This window comes from Rhinolophus hipposideros, assembly GCF_964194185.1.
Source record: "Rhinolophus hipposideros genome assembly, chromosome: 6".
NCBI classification, from domain to species: Eukaryota; Metazoa; Chordata; class Mammalia; order Chiroptera; family Rhinolophidae; genus Rhinolophus; species Rhinolophus hipposideros.
In genome coordinates, this window is record NC_138052.1 from 66860939 (window position 1) to 66881566 (window position 20628).

At 35.5% G+C, this 20628-nt stretch overlaps 1 protein-coding gene across 1 annotated transcript in view; it reads right to left on the reverse strand.

The window, feature by feature from the left end:
* The window catches only part of DNAH7 (dynein axonemal heavy chain 7), a 208981-nt gene that overhangs the window by 56770 nt on the left and 131583 nt on the right, over positions 1–20628 (reverse strand). The window contains 2 exon segments of the mRNA XM_081050696.1: positions 7951–8105; positions 16526–16689. Coding sequence (XP_080906822.1) covers positions 7951–8105; positions 16526–16689 — 319 coding nt within the window.

Here is a 20628-nt window from a genome sequence, read left to right on the forward strand (position 1 = left end):
ATTCACTATGTGCCCAAGCATGATGGCAGTGAGGTATATCCCTCTGAGACACCAGAGAAAAAGCATTTCCAGATGGAGTTATTTAAATGGTTACTATATTTTTAATTATGAAAGCAACTCATGCTTGTTGTTAAACATGTGGAAAATATAGGAAACAATAAAGAAATGTTAAATGAACAAGAGGGTCATTAGACTGAATTGGCTCTAATGCCATCGCAACTTACCATGAGCAAACCAAAACTTAAGCCTGGAAATGCTTCAAGGTTACAAAATCAAAACACTAAGGACAACCAATCAGAGCCAACTCAGCTTGAAGCTTTAGCCAATCAAATAATTTCTTGTCTTTGCTTCCACACTTTCTCTATATAACATTGCCTTTGCTCTGGTTCCTGTTGGTGGAGTGCTCCTAACCACTTCTGATTTGGTGCTGTCTGATTCTAATTGAGTTTTGCTCCAAAAAACTCTTAAATTTTTTAATAAGCCTCACTTTATCTTTTAACTGAAAAAATTGGAAAACTCCCTCTAGTCAGATTTTCTTAACTCTTCTCCTTCTCCCTAAAATATTTTACCCAATTGATTCATATGGCGTATGTTGATAGAAAAATGACACAAAACTATGTCTGTATAATAATTATTTGTTGAATAAATTATAATAGAATTATATTTTTCTGTTTAGTATTTTTATTCATCTTTTTCTAGACACCATTGGTACTCAGCAGTATATCCAATTTTGTATCGTAATCATTTTGTTTCACATGATAGTATAAATATTCTGTGTTATTAAAAATAAACATTACTTAAATTACTGCATAATAGTCTATCATATTAATATTCTCATATTTTTTAACCAATGCACTGTTATTAGATATTGGGATTGTTCCCTGTTCTCAATATTTTAAATAGCACTGTCCACAAAAACTGCACTTCAGAATATTTTCTTATGACACCATTCTAGAAGAGGAATCCTTGATGTAAGATCAGTGCCAGTATTAAAGCTCTCGATATATTTGCCAAATTAAGGTCTTATCTTACATTGGTCTTTATTCTATAGAGGCCAAACTTGAATCATGGTGTTTTGTAGGAGTCTGTCAAAAGACTAGATGTGCAACTTTGATGGGAAAGAAGGAGCTCAGGGTATTGGGATGATAGGCATTTGAATTTCTATTGCAGTGAAAGTACAGACATATTCTCTTCCTTCCCACAGATTACTCCCAGCTAAATGAATTCCTAAAATTGTCTTCCTGTCTATTTCCTTCACTGCTGAGATCTTATTTATCCAGATCAAGCATGTCAGATGATTTTTAAACATTTTCATTTTTGACTTGAATAAAAATGATTTTTCATGGTAAATTATATGAGTGCCTCATAATGTATTAAATGTCAGTCTTCTATCATCTAGAGTGCTTCCATTTTTTCCATTGTTAATGATGCTGCAGTGAACATCTTTTTGAATAAACCTGTGTTCATCTCTGATTACTTAATCATGCTGGAGTCTCAGAAGTGAAATTAATGGTCGACAATTATGAACATTTTAAGGGCTATTTACATTGCCAAATTATATTCCTAAAAGGGCTGGAGAGATTTCAGAGTTGCCATGAGCACTCACTTTGCTGCTTTTCAACCTTAGTTTATATAACATCACTGTACTTACAAATGCTAGGCATCATACTGGGGCATTACATTTTTCCATCAACCTCACAACTTTAAAAAGCATGGACTATCATTCCCCAATTATATGGATGAGAAAACTGAGGCAAGGCAATAGAAGTAAATTTTTTAGTTAAATCACCTAAGTAAATGGGAAAGCATGGACTTGAACTAAGCAGTCTAGCTCCTTATGTGGGTCTCTTAACCACTATGTGGTACTGTCAGCAATTAATACTACATACATGACTTTTATAATTTGATAGGTAAAACATATTGTTAAAATTTGTATTTTGGACTTGATGTTTAGGTGCTCTTTGGCTAGTTACATTTTTTCTTCTGGAAAATATATGTTAATATATTTGCCTGTTTTCCTATTGTGGGGTATGTTATTTACAATTAGGTTCAGCTGCAAGTGATTAAAAAAAAAAATACCCAAGATAATAGTGACATAAATAAGAAGGAATTTATATCTCAGATTATGGGGAGTCCGAGGTATCAGTCTAGGACTAGAAAAACAGTGTGACTAAACAGTTAAAACATCCACGTTCCTGCCATCTTGCTGCTTCACTGCTCTTGGCATATGGCTTTGATCTCTTGGGCTAAAACGGCATTTCAAACTATATACACATTTCAGCCATCAGAAAGAAAAACAGAAAAGGAAGAAATATTTTAATTATATTTCCTGGGAATTACAAATGACACTTCCACTTATATCTTAATGGCTGGACAAAGTCACATTGATCGTATCCAACAACAACAGATGTTAGGAAATTAATTTCTTTACTCTAAATGCAGTGTGCCCAGGTAAACACAGGGGGTGCTAATAGTAAGGAAGAAGGTAAGAATGGATATCAGGAAACAAAGAGCACTTATATCACAATGTGCTAGGTTTTAAAACTTTATTTGTATTTTTTAACATTGTTGTAGCAAATAGCTGCCCCTCCTCACCCCCCAGTTTTCTGCTTGTTTTTCAATTTGTTTATATTTCTTTTTGTAATTTAACTTTTTGTTGTAGAAATTTAAAAACTTTTTCAAAACTAAAAATAATAGTGTACTTTTGTAAATTCAGCCAATCTTATTTCATTTATACATCATCTCACCCTCAATTATTTACAAACAAATCTCAAACATCCTAAAACTTCATCTGCAAATATTTGAGTAAGTATCTTTGAAAAGTAAAGACTCTTCTTTAAAAGTTGACACACCTTAAAAAAACTATTAATAATTTATAATTTATTCAAATATAAAGGCAGGAAATATGTTTTCCCATTGTCTTAAAATATTTTGATTGCCATTTGATTGCTTAAATTGAGATATAAATAAATTCTATAAATTTTGATTGCTTTATATTCTAAGTTTCTTTTATATAACGTTTCTTGGCTTAAATTATAAACTTTTAAAGTTAAATCTATTAATCTTTTTTATTTTTTTCATTGTGTATTTTCTTAGAAATTCCTTTCCCATCAAAGACAACATAGTTATTCCCCTATGTTTTCTTTTAGCATTTATGTCTTCTTCTTTTTTTTCTTTCATATTTAATGGTGTGAGGTGAGACTCTGACTTGATATAGTTTTCCACAAAACCAATTTTCCCAACACCATTTGCTGAATGACCTATAGTTTTTCAATCAAGTTTTGTCAGTTTTGCACAATGCATTGTTAGAATCATTTTAAGTTTTTGTTTTATTTTGTTTTGTTTCCTACTCACTGGTTGTCTGGAATCACTACCCACTTGTTTTATTCTCAGTTGTTATTGATGTTTTACAATATTCTTTTTTGGAATATATTTACTCCATTAAATTCTTTTACTAATAGATTTTCAGTTAATTCTCTTTGGTGTTCTAGATGAAATATTTATGAATATGATAATATTGTTTCCTCTTTCCAAATGTTATAGTACTTTCATTGTTTCTTGTTTTATTGCATTGAAAAGAACTTTCTTAATGATGTTAAACAGTAACAGTAATAATAGATATCAATTTCTCATTTTTATTTTTACATGATCAGATTTTTAAATCTATTAACTTGTTAAGAGTTCTAAACTTAAATTCAGTTTATGAAATATAACATTTATGTTTTGTCTAATTGCCTCAACTTTTAACAGTAATTTTTGCATAAAATTTACTTTTCAAATTATTTTTCGCTAAAGAATAATATACAATTTCATCCCCTACTCTCCCTAAATTATTTCCTAGTTTGAAATGGAATTAAAAGTGTCTCTGTTAATAAGTGTGTCTTTTTCAAAGATAAAATACACATTATAAAACTTAAATATTACAGAATGGATTCTTTTCCCCAAAAGTGAAAAAATCATTTCCTCAGTAATTGAATCAAGTCTTCAGCCTGTTAGAAAGATTTCTGTGGCATCCTGCTTTCAAAGAAATATGTTCTCAGCATTGAAAATTTACTATATTATAAGTCTCCCTGGAAAGTCAAAAGTATTCTAAACTTAAAACACAGAAAAAAGAACAAAGATCCATATGTACATGAATTACGCAGAACACTATGCTTCATTTAACTATTTTATTTTGACTCTAACTTTGGACTCCTTTAACTTTTAATTAAATCAAAATATGTTTCACGTTAAAATATAGAAACAAATTCATGTGACAGGCCTCTTTTCATGTTTCTATCTTCAAAGTTAACAATATGCTGATTGGCATAAAAACCTCCTTCCTCAATCCCAAATTCCAGTCCATGACAGCATTTGCAAAGCTCGTGAGAAATCAAGACTGGCAATCCAAACACATGGCAGCTACTATCTTTGAGTAAGGCAGATCATCTCACTCAAAACAGTTACCCTTAGCAACAGAAATATAAAGAGAACCAAATATTATTTTCATATTTTTTTTGCACTTAGGACATTAACTGATACTAGCTTTTATTTTTATTATGAATTATCTACATTATCCTATGTGAGACTTCAAATTAATAGGAAAAAATCTTCTGCATATTATGTTCAACTATGAAGCATATTGTAGTCAAAGTAGATTCAACAAACTATTACTGAATACCTAATACTAAGTATCCTCAAAGAGCTTGGAGGTGAGAAACAAGCAGTTATATGTAAATAATAAGGGCAATAACAGAAATTTGTAAAAGCTTCAGTGTTAGCACTTCATTGGAGAGGTCAAAAGAGATGTCACAGAAAAAGAGATATTTGAGCTGTGTTTTACAGGATGAAATTTGAAGGAATTCACCAAATAGAGGGAAGAGCACAGAAAGTTAAGAGATGAGAAATGACACCATGTTGTTATATACTGCCTGGTCTCAAATACCCCAAACTCTCATCTTCTAATCCTTACTACACATGCAACCTCTGTCTCCCTCTTTAAAACCAATAAGCTCCAAGAAGACAGAGACCAAGTCTGTCTGGTTCATGCTGTGTATTCAGTGGCACGTGGTAACTGCAATATGAATATTAGGTGAATGAATGAAGAAACAAATGTGCAAATAAAAGAAACATTAAATCAGAAATAGTTTTGCATCCCTGATTTGTTATATGCAAGGGGGAAAGAAAATAAAGTGCTATGAGATAAGATAAAAGTAAGGAAATCTAAGATATGACATTTTGCTCTTCATGCAAAGATATGTTTCATTAAGTTAATTGTAAGCCATTAAAAGATCTATACAAGTTAACTTCTTAAAATTAAAAAAATGTTACCTTATTTTATTTCTCCAGCTTTATTAAGGTATGGACAAATTGGTTTATCAGTAATATTTATATGATAATATCTTGTGCATGCCTTCCCATTGGTGTAGCTAATATAGATATTAGCTATGTATGTAATATAATATTAATACTTTTATTTTGTTAATAATAACACTTTTATTTTCTAGAACCTTAACTCTCAAACTTTTATTTTTAAGCAGCAGGATACTTTTTATCAGAGGATCTTACCTTAAAATTCAATATAAACAAATAAAACGGAGGCCTGCTCTGGTTGTAGCAGAGGCAGGTGGGTGAAGAAGGTGAAAGATAACCCAGGCTGCCTGCGGGGGATGACAGATCAAAGCCACTGCCCTTGAATAGACAAGTATCTAAAGATAACTTCTTAAATGGAGGAGTCTTTAGTCGCTTATATTTTAAAACTGTAACAGTAATTGATTCTTTTACTTGAAGGTTAAATATAAAAATCAGTTATAAAATCTGCCATCTGCTTCTCTTTCTATAATAGATTTAAATCTTTTCACTTCTTTTTGATGACTAACATTAGTAGGCATTGTAAATAATCATTATCCATTTTAAAAGCAGTTCATTCCAAAAAGGAAGTTAAAGTAGCTGAGAGTGACACAGTCAGCACTGGACAAACGAGAAGATGTAGGACTAGTTCAGCATCCCCCTTGACTAGGGATACAACCTTGGTTAAGCCATGTAACGAACATTCTCTGGTGCCTTACTCACTTTGTTAATAAAATGAAGTGGTTGGAATTACTATTGGATTTCAAATTTTTATAGCCACAACTCCAAGTAAGAACTACATTTTAAATCTTAATCCAGTACACACATATGCATCTAAAACTTTCAAAATTTTATGAAATAATGCTTACCTTTACTCCATGCTATGCAGCCTAATACATTCTCTTTTCTATTGCATTTCATTTAAGAATGCTGGTCAAAACCTGCTAAGTTGGTTTTAACTCTCACAGTTGTGACCCATAGTTCAAAAGACACTAGACAGATTATCTCTATGGCCTTTTCCTCTCTAAAATGATGCAATACTATCATCAAGACATATGACTGAGACCATAGAAATCTCCAGAATGCCAAGCCCGTGGTAGATGCTCAATTATCATTTAATTGTTTTTTACCGTGTCAAGGAAATTATTTAAATATTTAAGTTAAATTAGGTAATTATAATTACTTAAAGTATTTAAGGTGCCTATTCCTTTAAGAAATCTGATTCCTCTGAATTCTCATAGTTCATCATCTGTGCCTTTCTTATTATAAAATATAATTAAATGTAATACTAATATAATTAAATGATTAATACACGTAAACTACATAGTAAATCTCAAACCAAAAAATAACATAAGTTGAGCTTATCAGACACTGTTATAAAAGCCCAAAGTACAGTAACTCATCTTTTTCCTCACGCTATATGGTCAAAGTACTGATGGGGAAACTGTCTCAGAAAGGTCACTGAACCAAGCATTGAGGAACAGAGGGAGGTACTCTCATTCCAAAGCCAATCACCTACTCATAACAGCACAGTAGTTTTAATAAGGGTTAGTGAAGTATGTCCACTATTCTATTTTTATTACAATTAGTTACATGTATAGTCTGATCCTATCTATTAAACAAGCAAGATATTTGATAGTAGAAATCATATTCCCCCTTTTTTGGTAATTTGTATATCACTGTACTATACTCTCACACCCATAGGATGAATGACATATTATACTATTTGTGTGTGTGTCTGTGTGTCACACGGATTTTGTAGACTTAGATTTTTTTCATTTCATGCTTACCCTAACAGAACCTAAAATTGTAATTAATATTTTAAAGACTAACTCATTATTAGTATACAAAAATAAAATGCCTATAAGACGACCTGGTATGTTTATCAGGATTCTTCCATGTAGTACTAGCTCAAATAGTACCAGAGATTTGCTAAACTTGTCCAGAGACTAAATATGTTGTAGTTTTATGTTTCCATTTATTTGCTCAAGTAAATAGTCAAATTTAATAGGTAACATGGATTTAAAGTGTGGCTAATAATTTTGAATTACTCATAAGTATTTTTTTTTGTTTTGACAAATGTGACATGTGCATAGAGCGTTATTAAAAAATCCTTGTCATGTTTCTAATCTCTCCATTGTCAATGGCAGATAATAGTCAGCCATGTAAAATGTATACTTACTACTCTGCCACTTTTGTAGGATAAGTCGAGAGAAGAATAAATACATAATTGGACTAATGTTGCGTTAAAATACTTTTGGCATATCAAGTGGCTCTTTTAATTGCAGAAGTGGAATTATAATGCGAACTAAAGAATGGCAAAGAACAGACAAAAATTAAAACAGCTCAATTAGAGGCAGCATTACAAATGAATCTTGAGATACAGAAAATGTCCTAACCTCCGGGACCTACAGTCTCTAAAGTTCTCACTTGATTAGTTATAAATAAATAATTAATATTATCAACATAATAATATAAATGACATTGACAAAGTCATTATTTAAGATGAGTCTGACACAAATATTTTTTAAACAAAGAAACAACCTACACCATTTTGGATTAATTGTGCCCTCTTCAGGCATTTCCGTAATGTACAAGTATGCTTGTTATTCACCTACGTACCAGGAGTACCAAACTGGATGCAATTTTCCATAGTCCTGACATAGTCAGGATCAGTTAATTTAATTAGGTGAAGACTATTAGCTTTTTCCATGTTCTTGATCCATTTATTAGCCTGACCTTGCGGATCTATCATCAGAGGCCACCTTCTTGCATTCCTGAAAGAGAGAAGAAAAACGATGCTGGTCAAGCTATAATTTGTCTCTTATGCTATTTAATCACACACCCATCACTTTCTTAAAGCTTATGCTTTATAGTAATATTTCACTTTTTAACTTATTCTGAGAAACTATGTTCTTGAAGCACAGACATTTAAATTGAGCAGGCTACTAGAACGGCAACTATGAAAGCAATCTGGCAAACAACACAAGTTCTTTTACTTCTTTTAAAAAATTACAGTTTTCTAAATGTTAAATTACATTTCAAAAATATTGGCTGCTCTTGCTAATAAGTCACAATGAGAACATTAAGAGTAATGGAAATCGGGAAACTTGAGTTCTTCACTAGACCTTCTCATTAATTACTCCTGTGACCTTGGGCAAATCACTTCACTTCCTGATCTGCTCTCTTCTAGCATGTGTACAACTGGGAAAGAGAAAGGATTGAGACACCATATTTTTCTTTGAAGTCTAGACCATTAAAGATAAAAAAGGTGAAAAGCATAATTTTACATCATCTAACCTTCATAACAGTCATTGACCCTTAAGTGTTAACAGAATTGTTGACTCAGTATTTGTTTCAAACACTTGTATATTTAATGTCACTTTTGGAGTTCATTACATATTTGCTTAGTGGTTCTGAGCTTCTTATAGACAGAAATATATTCTCTGAAAGTCAGGGTTCATGCGCTATGGGAGAGCTCATACTTACTGCTTTATTCTCACTCACATCTCCTCTTTTATGATAAGAGCAAGATCATCGAACCATGAAGCACCCAGTTTATTTTCCAGGGTCTTATGGGGTCGCAAAAACTTAAGCAGTACCTGCTATCACCATATGGTGAACCATATGCATTTCTGCCTTGTGTGAAATGTAATCAGTATTAAGATTACTGTTCTTTTTCTTTTTCTTTAGTTTCTCTTTCTCAGTAAACATGAGCCATAACAGTGGTCACTTTCCTAAAGATGCTTTCAAGCTCTTCAAAAGTGAACACAACAAATTCACACAGAACATCAGAACAGCAGGAGAAAATAAAAGGTGACTGGGGGGAAAAAAGTAGGGAAGAAACAAAATAATATATTTATTTCAACGTGAATTTAGAACTTCATTGGATAATTTATCCCCACAAATGGAAGTAATCACGTTTTCCAGCATATAAGTTATGGCCTGATAAAAAAACATGTAGCTTATATAGTAAAGATAGTCTTGTCCTCCAATCTCAGCATTATATAATGCATTGGTCAGCTTGGGCTGCCATGACAAATAACCACAGTCAGTCTTAAACAACATAAGTTTACTTCTCACAGCTCCGAAGTCTGGAAGTCCAAGATCAAGGTGCTGGCAGGTCTGGCTACTCCAAAGGCCTCTCTTTGGCTTGCAGACAACACAGACCTCTTGCTGTATTCTCACATGGCCTTTCTTTTGTGCTCGAATCCCTGGTCTTCTTCTTCTTATAAGAACACCAATCCTAATGGGTTAGGGCTCTACTCTTACGACCTCATTGAACCTAATTATCTCCTCAAAGACTGTATCTACCAATAGTCATGTTTGGGCTTAGGCCTTCGACATACGCATTTTGGTGAGGGATGATAGAACAACTCAGGAAGAACAACTCAGTCCATTATACTTAGGAAGAAATGAGACCAAACGAGTAGTGTCATATCTTAGACACAATCAAATAATAAAGGGAATCTTATCCATAAGAAACTAAAGGGAGTCAGAAGGGAAATTAGAATGAAATGAAACAGAAATATGTGAAAGTTTCATTCTGTCACATTTTAGAAATATTTTTAAGTTTGGAAAATTATGTGTGAGTGTTGGGCCGCATTTATGCTTCCCTAAAGACATTGAATGACTCACTCTTCCTTCTGTTACTTCCATTTTTTTTTAGCCACAATACCCATGTTCATGCTGGTTTTTTTTTTTTTTTTTTTTTTTGTCCAAAATGTACTTCCTCCCCATACTTTCATGTTCAACTCCTACTCAAGTTTCAAGGTCAGCTCAAATGCTATGAAGTCCACAAAGCCTGTCTTGATCTTTTTTCTCTGTAAACTTCTGCAATTCATCCATATTACATTTGTGGTGCTTTCAAATAATGATAACATTCTATTATGGTAATTCTACAATTTCTTAATGCGTCACCCAACTAAATTGTGTATTCCTAGATCAAATAACATTTGAATATGATAATCTAGTGAAATGGAAATAGCAAAAAAAGAAAAAAATACCATGCAAACACTATACAAGTTAATTCATTCTAAAAATTGACATAATCTAAAGAGAATACTTGTCCACAAAACAACATCTCAAAATCAGAGGAAAGAACTTCTGGTGCTGACCAAGCTGGGCTAAGCACATTGCAGCCTATCTCTTCAACTGATTATAATGAGCAATTCTGGATAAAATACAAAAAGCAACTACTTGCAGTTGCTAAAAAGTAAATAATAACAAGTGAATGGTAGAAAAGTTAAAACTTGAGGAATGACCGATAAGGAGATAGTGAGTTTCTCCCGTGTGTGTGTGTGTTTTTCTTGTGATTTTCTGGCTTTGACCTGAGAACAGGCCCAGTAGGGGAAGTATACAGCAGCCACAGGTAGCAAAAACTCTTGCTACAGAACTGAGAAAATGATCATGTGTGAGCCAGATACTGTGGGGGGAAACCCATGTTTTATGTTTTACTCTCTTTGTTCTCTTTTGTCCCTGATCCCAGGTCAGTCCCAGCCACAGACTGTATTACCATGGCAGAAACAGTGATGGTACAGTTACCTAAAACACTGAGGGAAAACCCATCTCTGTGAATAGCAGAACCGGGAAAAGGGTCCTCTTGTTTACAGAGTGAAAGAGTGTCTTAGTCTGTTCAGGCTACTATAACAAATGACCATAGACTGGGTGGCTTAAGTAACTAACACTTATTTCTCACAGTTCTGGAGACTGGGAAGCCCAAGATGAAGGTGTCAGCAGAACCAGTGTCTTGTGAGGGCCTGCTTACTGGTTTGCAAATGGCCATCTTCTCTTTGTACCTTTCACATGGTGAATAGCAGAGAGATCATCTCTGTGTCTCTTCCTATAAGGACACTAATCCCATTCAGGAAGACTTCACCCTCATGACCTAATTATCTCCCAAAGCTCCACCTCCAAATGTCATCACATTGGGGATTTAGGTTTCAACATATAAATCATCCTGTATTTAGGCTTCAATATATGAATTTTGGGGAAAAACATTTAGTTCAAAGCAAGGGACACTGCAGTATTTTTCTCTCTTTCCTCTTGCCACTTTGCCACTTTGCATATGGGATTGTATAACAGTGTGAGAAGTTAAATTCTGAGAGAAAGCCATCATTTTGGTCAGAAAAATACAAGAAAAGAGGTTCCTGAGATATGGAAAGTGTCGGGGAGATCCTGGAAGGGATAGCCCTGAAGAAAGGACTCCCTAATTCTGTGAATGAATGAGCACAAATGCTGAGCTCCATTACCTAACTGTGTATGCGTGGAATACATTCGCAGAAGCATACCAAAGGTTAAACTATGATATAAATCCAAGCCCCAGATTAACCCCTGCGTAATGCATGTTGAGGAGCAGATCTGAACAGCATAGCAAAGACTTTCAAGTCTGAGCTGACATTGGAAACTTCACCCACAGAAGGAAAGACAGAAATTGTGATCTGAACCTAACAAAGTAGTCTGACTGCTAAAATAAAAATCAGTCTTATCCAGTAAACATAGCGGTGCATATATTTTTTCGAATTTGTGTTTTGTATTTTTTTGGATAGATACCCCCAGGAGTGGAATTGCCAAGATACGGAAACAACAGAAATGCCCATCAAAAGATGACTGGATAAAAAACTGTGGTAAATTTATACAATGGAGTATTACTTGGCCATAAAAAAGAATGAAATCTTACCATTGGCAACAACATGGATGGACCTACAGAATATAATGCTTAGTGAAATAAGTCAGACTGAGAAAGATACCATATGATCTCACTTGTATGTGGAATCCAAGAACAGAATAAACGAGCAAACAAAATAGAAATAGACTCAGAGATATAGAGAAAAAAGATGGTTGCTAGATGAGAAGGGGGTAGAGATGGAGAAGAAGGTGAAGGGATTAGAGAGTACAAATTAGTAGTCACAATATAGTCATGGGGATATTAAATACAGGATGGGGAATATAATCAATAATGTTGTAAAGATTAGGTAGGGTGCCAGACGGGTGCTGGACTTATCAGGGGGATCACTTCATAGCCTGTGTAGATGCCTGACCACTGTACTATATACCTGAAGCTGTAGAATAATATTGAATGTCAACTATAATTAAATATTACGTATATATTCACATATATATTATTATATATTCGTATATGTATATTCACATGATGTAAAATGTAAAGAACAGCATAGGGAAGATAGTCAATGGTATGTAAAAGCTATGTACAGTGTAAGCGGGGTAGTAGATTTGGGGGAAGCAGATTATCACTTTGTGGGGGGTTTCAATGTCTAACTATTATATTGCTTTGTACAACTGAAACTAATTTTTAAAAAATCAACCTTATCCAAAAGATTTTAACAGGACCTAGAGTCTCATATTCAAAATGTCAAGGACATTCAATATTATTTTATATTAGTTTCAAATGTATAGCACAGTGCTTAGATATTTATATAATTTAGGAAGAGATACCTCTGACTAGAACCACCTGGCACTATACATAGTAGTTATTATCATATTACTGATTATATTCCCTGTACTTTACATCCCATGACTACTTTGTAACAACCAATTTGTACTTCTTAATCCCTTCCCCTTTTCAACCACCCCCTACAGTAGTCTACATGGAAGGACACAGATTTGAATATATAACAGTGATGCATTTCAAAGAGTTTTGCTATTTCCTTCTTTGCACACACACATCAAAATAAAAAAAAAGCAAAACAAAGAAATGTAGGTTCTCCTCTTAGTTATAATTCCTGCAGAAAAAACCTAATTTATCTGCTCTTATAGAAATGAAAAAGACATTTAAATAAAGCCAAGTTATATTAGATATAGGTCTGATCTACTTAGCAAGTTGTTAAAGAATTCTAATACTTTCCCCGTGAAATGTTCAGAAACAATCCAATTCCATTTAATGTTATCACTATAAATTCTGATTAGCTAAGGACCTTCAGGAGTCAATAGCTCCAAAAGTTAATTACATTCTAACATCTAAAATTTATAGATTTTTCTTGTTTCCCTAAATAATCGACTCTTCACCCAGCTGAGGTAGTACGTGAAAAGCACTTAGCACAGGATTAGGTCCTTTGTAAGTGCTCAGTATTAGGTATTATCATTATCAAGCAAGTGTCTCTGGAAGAATGCACTATGCAATAAAATAAGATACTTACAGATACTTCAAAATAATCACCCACCTCAAACCTATTTACTCTCAGTAAAAGCTTACCAAAATACACTGACAAAATAAGACAGGAATGAAAAATGTTAATGTTTCTTTCTTAGAATAATTGCCACCATAACTTTTTGCTAATATTTCAACATTTTTACCAACAAATAGCAAAAATGTAGGGATTATGGCTCATTAACACCATTTTTCTACCTCTATCTCTCTGAAATGTGAGTTTGCTATCTTGAAAAATAATCACTGAAAGGTTTGGGATTTTAAAAACAGAAATATTCATCAACAGTTCTATTATTATTGAAATATGACTGGACCCCAAAGAAAGAGTACATTGATTTGCAGGAAAATAAGAAGCAGTTTAGCTTCCAATGGATATAATGGTAATAGATGTCCTGCTAGGTGGAACAAACGTGTATATAAAAATGCAAATCAAAACAATAAAGACATAATTACTGCTGTATGGGACCTGACTGACTATATTCACAAGTGCTTGGGAAGAGCAAAGTATTTTTTTCTGAGGAGGAAACAATAGCAAAAACAATAACAAAAGCAGCAAAAATCTGACTGTTCTTTAAGGCGAAGCTGATTGGTCCAGTTACGCAAAAGTAAAAAGTAAAAGATGGACTTCTACACTTTCAGAAACCTCCTCTATATGTCAATGTCTAACATGTATTCTTACACAAAACATCAACACAATGGTCTGTCTGCCACCCACTTGTTAAGTAATAATGAATTAGCTGCCATCCTGTACTTGTTAAAAAAATCTGTTTCAGCGGCAAACTAAATGCATATATTAATCACTTATCTAGATTCTATAACTTCTCTTCTGGATTAATTTAGATTACCAGAGCAGAGTACCCAGTACTTAATTTTAGGTCCCCAAAGAAAAGCTTTGTAGTCTTTTCTCCCAATCAACAAAATAATTAAATTTTAGTGCCTGAAAAAGCTTGTCTCTCTAAGTATAATTTACTTGGTTTAAAAATGAGAACTACGTGACACAGGTTTTCTTTTGTTTTTGGTTTTGTTTTGCCTTAGTTACCATAATGCTTTAAACTTAATTCAGGTCCCAGCTATAAAGATTAGTTTGTCTCAAGTACCTAGTGGTAACTCCTTTTTTTAACTTTCCCTAGGTGGTCTTATCAGATTTTATCTTATTTTATATTATTTCAAATTGCACATACCCGAAATCCCTGTAGAACAATTTAGTAAACAAATGCTAAAAAAAAAAAAAAAAAATCTGTAAGTTGGGCTTGTCTGTTGAGCACCAAAGGAATGTGTTCGCCAGAGTTTTAAATTTGTGAAATGATTTTCATGAATACTGCATAAAACAAATGTAAGAATAATTAGACTTCACATGTAGTGGTTAATTGAATTTTTAAAATTCATATGCCTCCACCATTTTTACTTTAAATTGAGCACTATCATGTGAATTACTTTTTCAGTAGTAAACTAACAACTAATCAAAATAGTCATGTAACACAGAAATGAACATGTCTCATTGACAGTTTACCTGAGCTATTCCTAACATGCTAAAACCTCCAAGAAGGCCGGTCCAGTGACAAAAGGCCCATGGTAATGTGAACTTGGAAATGACATAACTGATGATCACCCTTATATGGGAACAGGCTGAAGCCCTTAGTTTCTGGAAGGTAAGACATGGAGTAAAGCTGAGTGAGCCTGCAGTATTCTCCCAGCCCAGTCTCCATGGGAGTAACAAGGAGACTCTAGGTATAGCAGCCACTGTTGTAAAAGAGCTCCAAACTGCCCAGGACCCAGATGTGTATCCATATCATTTACGCTAGTCCCATACCCAGCAGGGACTAGTACAGAATATGGAACACCCAAACCCATCACCACCAACAACCCACTGCTGTACCTTTCATTAACCTGCAATAACGAAACCCTGTCATTTTATGGGAATAAAAACTTTGAACTTCACTTATTTATGGGAAAGTTTTGCTCTATTTGCTAAAAGTTGATTGAAGTTTAAGCAAAAGTCATTTTTGTTTTCATTTTTTTTACTACAGTCTCCAATTACTCAATTATCCAATATTAATGGGAGGAAGTGATTAGTCATATTTAACTAGTTAGGCAAAATTTTTCTTCAATACTATCGAAGTTTACTAGCTATACCGTATTTGTCGGCGTATAAGACGACTGGGCGTATAAGACGACCCCCTAACATTTCCACTCAAAATACAGAGTTTGTTATATACTCACCGTATAAGACTACCCCCTCTTCCGCACACCTTCCACACACCAAATAACTTTCAGTTTAAAATTTGCATCATACTTCTTTCTTTTGGCTGGTGCCATGATAGGGTTGATAGGGGTTTGACTGGTCGACATTTTCTATGCTGTACTGTACAATGGTGCAGTATTGTGGTTGGCTGTTGGCTGTATACAAAGCCTGATTTGATTGGTCCCTGCTCCCTGTTTGCCCGCCCTGTCACTATAGCAGTCTGGTCCACCCTTGCATCAGCATCTCCCTGGGACCTCACTAGTGCGCAAGTGCGAGCTCTTCAACATTCTAACAGGCACCATGATAGCGCAAAATCGCGAATCTTCAATGCATATGTAAAGAAATATACGGTAACCCGAATTTACCACACTCGCAAAATTGAACACAGCCGACCATACACCCAATATGGTATCGCGATTCGCGATTTTGCGCTATCATACTGGGTGTATGCTCGGCTGTGTGCGATTTTGCGAGTGTGGTAAAATCGCATAACAGCAAAATCGCATAACAGCCGAGCATACACCCAGCAGCGCTGCTGATGCCTGAACGGTATGTGAAATGAAGTGGGCGGGCATCGGGAGGCCACTATGGCATGGGGCAAACACTATGGGCAGTCTATCTGAAGTGTACCTGGCGTATAAGACGACCCCCCCACTTGGAGGCATATTTTTCGGGGCCAAAAAATCGTCTTATACGCCGGCAAATACGGTAATTATTTTAAAAAGGTACACAGATAAATAAATCCACTGATTAATAGAGATCATTTGTGAGAAAATTATTTTCCTTACATTATGATGATCCCATTATCAATGGAAAATGAGTCAGAAGGTAATCCAGCAATATTCCAGCCTTGAATTGTCACCGCTTCTCCCAGGATATCAATAAGGGAATAATCATCAGAGCAGGGGATATTTCTTCCTTTGCACAAATTTGTCCACTCCTTGGTTTGGCGCTTTACAACATATAGAGAAATATATAAAAATGAGACTGGGGTTACAGGGTAAACTCCACGATTACACTTTATTCATTAACAAGCCATTGTTGAAACTCTACCTAAAAGATGATTTGTGGTTATCGGATTTCTTCAAATAAAATTATAACTTAGAAGGTCCACTATAATGCAAATTAATTATATCGAATGTTAAGATAAAGTTTGGATAGCAAACTTAATCATGAAGTGAGAATTTTGTATCTGGAAAACACATTTGCCAATTATTCTAAAGCTTCACTTGACAAAGTATTTGGAGACCATCAAGTTTTTCTACATATTTTCTTTAAATTAAAATTAGCCAGCAAACTTAATACAATATTATGGTATAGAAGTAAATCCAACTTGAGCTGGTAGGGGACAAGAAAACATTTGTTTCTGGATCTCACATGCCCTGGGGGAGGGATGTGTCCAACAGGGATCAGGACACATACTGTAGTTTGGGATACCCCACCAGGGGCACAGTTTGTAAGGGCTCTCAGGAACCAGGAAGGTACTTCAAGCCCAGGTTCACACTCAGAAAGTCAGAAGTCAAGATGCAATTTGAGGTTACAGATCAAGGAGTTCAGAAATAACAAAAGACATGACCAGAGAGAAAACAAGTTAGGAAGAAGCATGGGAAGATGGATATATGGGTGTTGGTACCCGCCCAGGAACAGATGAGGATGCTGTGTGTGAGAAGTGGTGCTGGCAGAGAAGGCACTGTGGGCAGGACCACCTTTCTCAGGTTCCTGTTGAGTGAGTAGGTTCGACCAATATTCCCTTCAGTTTGCACACGAAAGGCCATGGCAGTTTGAGGGGAGTTGGTGACTTTCATGATCTTGATTGGCCAGTTATTTTGTAGCATGACCCACAGATGGGTCTGGTATGCTATTCCCTCATCATTCAATTCAGGTTATGCACCTTTGGCAGGTATATCATAGGAATGATGCTGTGTTCTTCTCATTGCATTCCATTAATGCTACATTATTTCAAATTGTTCATTTATTGACGACATTGATTTTTATCACTTGATTAAGATGTTGTATGCCAGGAACTGTCTCATAATTATATCATCTTAGGTATAACACTAGAGGGTGAACAGTAGAGGCAACATCTTATCTCTCATGAATACTTAGTAACTATTATCTAGCCTTTTTTGTTTGGTTTGGCTTGGTTTGGTTGTTGATACCAGGAACAGGTGGTGTAGCTATGTAGGGAGGAGGGGCTCATAGCATTTTCAGTATGGATTCCAAGTACACAGTTCCTACTAGCATATTTTGATCTCTTTGCTGTCAGGCTATTGGTTGGCCTGAAGACTTTTGGGGAAGGTCTGTCTGAAAATTTTCTCAGATATAGTTTGATGCTGGAGTAGGCATGACAGACAATGATATGAAGAAGAAGTAGAGAAAAATGAAAGTAATAGTTGCTGTGGAATGCTATTTATAGTTGACAGGTATAGTATGCTATCACAGATGAACTCTAGATTAAAAATTTAAGTGGCCCAATTATGCATCTGTAAGGGGGTTGCAGTAGAGAATAACTGAAACAAACATGAAGGATCTGAACAAGAATCTCAAAATACAAACCAACAGTCTTGGATGGTAATCAGGTGGTAAGAGAAAAATGGAAATGGAAAAATGACCATTAAGCGTGTCATGTTGGTGAAAATATTCATCACCACCAAAACAATTTTGACTTTGATTATTGGCAGGGAAAAGATTGCTTAGAAAATTCAAATTAATTCAACTCTAGGTCTCGTATGTCCTTACAGCACTGTAGGATTCTGTTTTGAAGTTGGCATAGGCATTTCGGTTGAAGTACGTGGGCCCAATGATCCAAGGAGCACTGGAGTTTTCTGTTTTATCTATGAAGAATACCTACAATATCTATGAAGAATATCTATGAAGAAACTCTACAAAGGAGTTGATGAATAATTGACAACTACTTAGAGTCAAGCTTGGAGGGAGAGGATCCAGATATTTATTGAGGGGTCTTGATATCCCAAAACTTCAATGTTAGAAAAGAACCAAGATTGTTGTAAGGTATTTTTTTGTCTTAGTTGAGATTCCCAAAAGCAGACTTCCAGATGAAGATTTACGTGAAGTGATTTATTAAGGGAGGGATGCTAGGAGAAGCAGGCGAAGGTCAGGGAAGAAGCCAATTAAAGGTGAGGAGGCAGCCAGTTCTTTAGCAGATGGCTACAGCTTCATCCTTCAGGGAGTGTAATTTATTCCTTAGAGTTATCCCACCCAGAGACAGGGGAGACAGACACTCATGCTCCCACATCTGTCAGTCATTCGTTAAGGCCTGAGCCAGAGAGAAGTAAATTCCTAGGCAATTCTAGCTGTCCAAACACTGGGAAAAGTGGGTTCTAAAGAACTGAAGGGAAGTCTGCCAAAAAACGGACTCAGGTCTGACTGCTGGAAATGAAAGCACAGGAAGCCAGAAGGGGATGCAGACAGAACAGTGAAGTTGCCACTGTAACACATACACTTAGAACTGAATAGGACACTCTCGATGGTGTGTAAATTGCCAGGTGCCCTGACCAGAGAGAAATAAAAGAGAGAAATGAAAGAGAGAAGATTATGGAGTAGGACCCAGAGAATGAATTCACAGGAAGGAATTGTGACATTAGGGATGCATTAGGAAAAGGAAAAGCTGAGGTTGCTATAATGAAGTAAGCTTTCCTGTTGTTAAGATGGGATGGGATCATGTGGCTATGTGAATCAGGGGTGGGGACAGTGGATGTAAGTTCATTGACAGAGCTAGAAGATTTGGTTGTATCTTGAGTGTCACTTTGCTTCTGTCAGTAAATTCCAAGGTCTTAGTTCGGGACCTCAACGCTCCCTTGAAGCCTTCGTGTGGTGGTCTGACTGGCAGCCCCATTCTGGGAGAAGCTGGTGACTGAGGAGTCAGCAAGATATAGTGTCTCAGAACGAGTCTGCCTGCTGGAGAGGGTTGGGTTGGCAGGAATGGTACTGGATGTCAGCACGGCACTGGAAGGCTACACAGGAGCCAGTGTAGACACCCAGGGCTATGCTGGGAACCAACAGAGATGGAAAGGGGTAGCTGCAACTACTTCTTTCACTGTTCCAACTTGATGTAGGAGAGGAGAAAGAGTGCTAAATTAAGAATTTGGGTGACGACCAGTCTCCTTCCTGCTCTGTCATTAGCCAGTTGTGTGGCTCTGAGCAATTCTCTTACTCTTTATAAGCCTCCGTCTCTGAAATTGTCGAGCAAACAAATCTATTACTAGGTAAACAGTGTTATGTTAAATTTTAACTATTTGAACTACAAGATGTTAATGCCATAACCATGGACACTCATTCAAAGGTACAAATGAACAGACAAAGCTAAGAAGAATACAAAGGTTGTGTACCCGTATCAGGGCGATGAGAACCCGAAACACTAAAGACAGAATCACCATCTAGATGAGGATTTTAAGCCAGTTTGGTTAAAAACAAACAAACAATGAGATAAACCAGAACAGTGGCCACCAAGAATCAACCCTGCTTAAGAGAAAGCCCTGAAATAAGTGAGGCTCAGCTGAGGCCATGTGCAAGCAAATGCTTTACAAAATGATAAAGCTATTGTCAATTACTCTTTTCTTGTCTGACACCAGAAGCTATTGCCAAATGTTTTAAACTTCTCTCTTCTCTTTATTCTCATCACCCTCCTTTTCTTTTTTTATTAGTTCTTCTAAAATTTCTAAATCCCTCCTCCTGTTTACATGTTCTGGGTTGGATTCTGGTTCAATTTCCTAAGGAGAGCTGAAGGACATGGTGGGTTTTGTTCATGAGGGGACTGAAAAGTGGAAGAAAAAGGAAGGGAGAAGAAATAGCGTTAGGAGTTGGGTCAAGGAGAAGACTGAGGCAGATTCTGACAAAGGGGTGGGAGTTCGAACAGGGAACTCCCCTTCTC